The following is a 5,049-nucleotide window of genomic DNA, read 5'->3' as shown; positions in this document are numbered from 1 at the left end:
ATGATATATCCATGCTAGCGCATGTCTACTACATTCCAAGCTGTATTACATGTACTTCCCTTATATTTCCTACATGTTTGTAATGGTGTTCCTTTTGTTTACGAATCCATGGTGGTGCATACAATTTTGTAGGCAATATTATGTGGGAACTTTTATCATTTCATCAATGCATATGCTTTTGAAGGGTTTGCACATGTTACTTCATATATTAAATGTTTGCAGCCCTTTTCATCATGGCATCCTCCCAAGAAGATAAGATGAAGGCTTTGATGAAAGTCCTTGTAGACTGTACCGAGGATGCCACAAAATCGCTGGGGGGTTTAGTTGATCATGCATTAGACCACATGCATGATGAAGAGATCCTAGCTAGGACATTGTTTGCCATGAAAGAAAAACTAGAGTTGCTTCAGCAGGATGCCTTAGAGGCAAAAGTCCAAGCCTTTCCAGAAATAGCTAAGTTAGAGTGGGATGACATCATTGTTGATCCTCCCTCTCCGTCACCCCCTCCAACAGTTACTGATCCTTCTGTTGAAGAAGACGAGTTCTACTGCCCCGACGTCAGTGATGAATGGTACTTCAGTGATTCGGATAGGTCTACCCGTAATAGCTACTGGAATATGTATTAGGCACTTGTTTGTAGTTAAAGGTACATGACATGCTTTTGAACAACCATATGTCATGTATGGCTAAGTCTAAGTGGTACCCAGTCACAACAAGTAGTAACTATGATGTAAGGAATTATGTAGTGTATGAACTATGATCAGTACTATATGTTATGTCTATGGTTTAGTACTGTAACCGTGAATGGGAACCTTTTATTATAACTGTGCTCAGTTAATTGCTTGTTATGTACTTCGTAAGTTGAAATGCTTGTGTACATTTTAATAAGTTTTTACCATATAACTAAATTTGTCCCATCTCCACAATGACTAGAATGGACCCAGCAAACAATGTCACTTCTTCACAGCCCATGTCAAATGCCTCAAGTGGCCAACAGTTTCCTCCTCCACACCCTTTATGGCCTGCGGGTTACATGCAGCAGAGTTGTATGGATTGTAACTTTATGGGACACCTCAATTTTCCAAACCCTGCTCAAGGTCCGACAACAATGTGGGCACCCATGCAGACAGGACAAAGTAGTTCCCAATCCACCATGATTCCGGCCTCACAATCAGCTATGTACTGGAATCATTACTTGAACTTTGTCAGGAATCCTCTTGGGTCAGCTGAAGGAAATCCAATTCCTGATTCCATTCCACCTTCCAATACTAGTACACCATTGCAGGGTTCCAATACTATACCTTCATTACCTGTGAACTTGGACTCAGATGCTGAACACAGTGTTCATGACATCAATAGTCCTGAAAAGAATGCACCTCTTGTGCACAAACCGAAGAAGTCTAAGGAACAAAACTTTACTGGGCCTGAAGATCTTCTCCTTTGCACAACCTGGTTGCAAATTAGCAGTGACCCTGTTGTGCACACTGGCCAACCTGAGGGGCTTTGGGCTAGAATTGAAAAAAGATACAACGAACAGAGGGGCAAGTTTCCTTGTAGAGTGAACAGAGCCCTTAGCAGCAGATGGGACAAGATTAGAGCAGATGTTAGTAAGTTCTCTGGCTACTACGCAAGAGTTCTAAGAGAGAAACAAAGTGGCTTAACTGATGACGACAAGGTAACCCATTTTTACAGACTTTCAATCATGTCCATACTAAAGTATACATGTTGACACATTTTTAAAATGAAACCAAAATTTGTACAGACATCGAAGGCGGCAACAATGTTTGCACACGAGGAGAACAAACCTTTCCATTACATGCATTGCTGGCACCAACTCAAGGGCGAACCCAAATGGGAGAGCATCTGTAGTGGACATTCGTTCCGAGGATTGAATGCAAATCCAATTGGATCTACAGGTACTCCATCTGAACATGCAAACGAAACTGATAGTGCATCTGCTGGTTTGACAGGAAAACGGTCGCGTGGTCGTGATTACAGTAAATCAGAGAGAAAGAAATCAGCTTCTTCTTCATCTCCAGAATACCTTAGCCGTTTGCAAGAAATAACTAAAAAACAAATTCAGAGGTCCATAGAAAAGGGGGAAAAGAAAGAAAAGTGTTCCGAAGAAGACAGGGAAATAGAGAAACAGAGGTTGCAATTGGAAGCAGAAAAGGTAATCATTCGAAAAAGGGAATTGAAACTTGAAGAACTGGCTTCGGCCGAGAAGAGATTGGAAAGGCTGGAGGCAACAAATGAAGAAGATGTGGATCCAGAAGTGTGGATTATGATGAAAGAACAAAAAAAGTTGCAACAATTCATATTTAGGTTTGAGTAAACGCTTTGTTCAGTGCCTCAAAACTTGAGCTTCAGAACGAAACCGGTTTGCGTTTTATGTTTAAGTTTTCAGAAATATGTTTGTGAAACCATTATATTCTTGTTGCAACCATAAGTCGTCAAGGACAATTGTGCTGTGACGTGTGTTGTATCGTGTTGTTATAGACAATAATTATTTGTCAGTGCTGTGAACATGTTTGATTAAAGTTTCATACATTTGTTTGTCGAGGTATACTTTGATAGTAATGGTGTGCTTGGATCCGGTTCTGATGTTTCAAAATCGTTTGCACATTTAGTTGGAAATGGCTCCGGACTTGTTATGAATCTTATTGTTTCAAGAACCAACGAAAGTTGTTCAATGATCGTAAACTTTATTTCATAACCGATAGGTTAGACATTACAATGCAAATGAAACATAGTTCAATGAACTTGAAAATAAAGTTGCAACAAATTATGAAGTTTACATGCTTCCACGCCGTGCCCACAAATGCTCGACAAGATCATTTTGGAGGGAGCACGATCTTTCTTGACGACGAAGATCGAAGTGGTTTATGACCCATTCCGCCCTTCCTTCAGCAATTAGTTGCGATGGTTCAATGGTAGAATTGTTATCTCCAAAATCGATATTAGCAGCAAAAGCCCCTTCGTCTTCAACAATCATGTTGTTCATGATGATGCAAGCTGTGATTATTTCAGTTAAACGATTACGATCCCAACCATACGTTGGACCTCGCAGCACCGCCCACCTTGCTTGAAGAACTCCAAATGCACGCTCAATATCCTTTCGACAACTTTCCTGCATTTGTGTGAAATAGACTTTCTTTTGCTCGTATGGGTGCCTGATAGCTTTTACAAAAGTTGGCCAGTTCGGGTAAATACCATCAGCTAGGTAATAACCGAAGTTATATGCATTACCATTAATTGTATAATGGACAGGTGGCATTCGACCGGATGTCATGGGGTCAAAAACTGGTGATCGGTGGAGCACGTTGACGTCGTTGTTTGTCCCTGGCATGCCAAAAAAAGCATGCCAAATCCAAAGATCATATGTTGCTACAGCTTCTAGTATCATGGACGCTCGACCATTTCTGCCACAAAACTGACCACGCCATGCGGTAGGACAGTTCCGCCACTCCCAATGCATGCAATCTATAGAACCCAACATCCCTGGGAGACCCCTTGATTGGCTATGGTGCATGATGCGTGTTATGTCCGCTTCATTAGGAGTTCGTAGATACCACCCACTAAAGTATGCAATGATTCCTCGACAAAAATGCTGAAGGCATTCCCTAGCTGTGGACTCACCAATTTGAATGTACTCGTCTACTGCATCAGAAGGTAACCCATATGCAAGTACCCGCATTGCCGCACATACTTTTTGGAGGGGACCTAGACCTGGCATACCAGTTGCGTCAACCCGTTGTGTAAAATACGAATCCTGTTGTTGAAGTCCTTGCAAGATTCGGAGAAAGAGAGGCCTACTCATGTGGAACCTAATTTATGAACATAGAATAGTAGTAAATAAAATGCAATTATCAAACCCTATTCGAATAACAAGTGGTGGGTACCTTCTACGAAAGACGTGGGGTGGAAACACTGGGTTTGGGGCGAAGTAGTGATGATGGATAAGATTTTCTCCAGCAAAATGATCTCTTTGAATGACGCGGCGAGGCAAACGGGACCGTCGTCGGTGATGGCGTCTGGCCTCTATGTTGAGGGCAAGAAGATTGACAAGCATAAGTGTTTCGTCCTCACTGTCACTCGAATCAGAATCATGATCTCTATGCCTGTGAGACATACCGTGAAATGGCTATGTAGTTGAACTACTCAACTTTGTTGGTGCATATGTGAAGAGATGGATTCCATATTTATAGGGGAGAGGAATGCGGCTTCAGGGGGAAGCAAGTGCCTTCCGTTGAAAGCCAAACGTGGCTTGCGTTGCAAGACAAGTGCGGCTTGCCGCGCACGACAAGTCGAATTTGCTTTGACTGTACGCGTGGTTTCATATCTTGCTTACGAATATATTCCAAAACTTATGACGGAGCATAAGTTTTCACAAAATTATGCAATTACGATTTTACTGTAAACTACACTTTTTTATATATTTTATGTGACATTTAATTGAATATTATTATTATTATTAATTATATTATTTATAATACAAGCGCAAAATACGGACGTGTGCAAATAAATAAAATGAAAACAAAATTGAAGTTGGTTAAGTTAGTTATATGGAAATGTATATTTAATGAGTAGAGGGATATATAAGGGAAAATATAGGGGGAACGGTTGCGGGACGAGTGAATATAGGGGATGGAATCTTGCTGACGTGGCTGCATAGTAACATTTAGGGGGAACGGTTGCGTTGCGGACAGTCTCAAGGCGAGCGCGAGGTAACAGTTGCTCTACTACTTTCACAGCCCTTCCGTCGACGGAACCAGCGCGAACGCAAGCAGCTCCTTGCCTGCAGGCTCGCAGGCCGACTTGGCCACCAATTTGCCACCCAGATCGCCATGACCACCCTGCTGTCGCGTCCCGTCGCGGTGATAGGGGCGTCCGAAAAGGATCCCGTGCAGGACCAACGGACGGACGGACTGATCGATTAGCCGATGATTAAAATTATGACGCTGACGGGAGCAATCATATGTGTGCGGTGCAGCATACAGTTGGCTAGGTCATGCATATGGTCGTTTTGTGCTGTTAGTAATAACGCTG

At 42.3% G+C, this 5,049-nt stretch overlaps 1 protein-coding gene across 1 annotated transcript; it reads right to left on the bottom strand.

Annotated features, from left to right (window-relative positions):
* Nucleotides 1–2,707: 2,707 nt before the first annotated feature.
* On the bottom strand, nt 2,708–4,156 carry LOC103650878 (uncharacterized). Its single transcript, XM_008676471.2, has 2 exons — nt 3,903–4,156; nt 2,708–3,827 (listed from the first exon to the last, which is right to left on the bottom strand). Exons 1-2 carry the CDS (start codon nt 4,130–4,132, stop codon nt 2,795–2,797), a joined length of 1,263 nt encoding a protein of 420 aa, XP_008674693.1. The 5' UTR covers nt 4,133–4,156; the 3' UTR covers nt 2,708–2,794.
* Nucleotides 4,157–5,049: the final 893 nt, after the last annotated feature.

This window comes from Zea mays, chromosome 3 (genome assembly GCF_902167145.1).
Source record: "Zea mays cultivar B73 chromosome 3, Zm-B73-REFERENCE-NAM-5.0, whole genome shotgun sequence".
Lineage (NCBI taxonomy): Eukaryota > Viridiplantae > Streptophyta > Magnoliopsida > Poales > Poaceae > Zea > Zea mays.
This window is presented reverse-complemented; position numbering and strand designations above follow the sequence as displayed.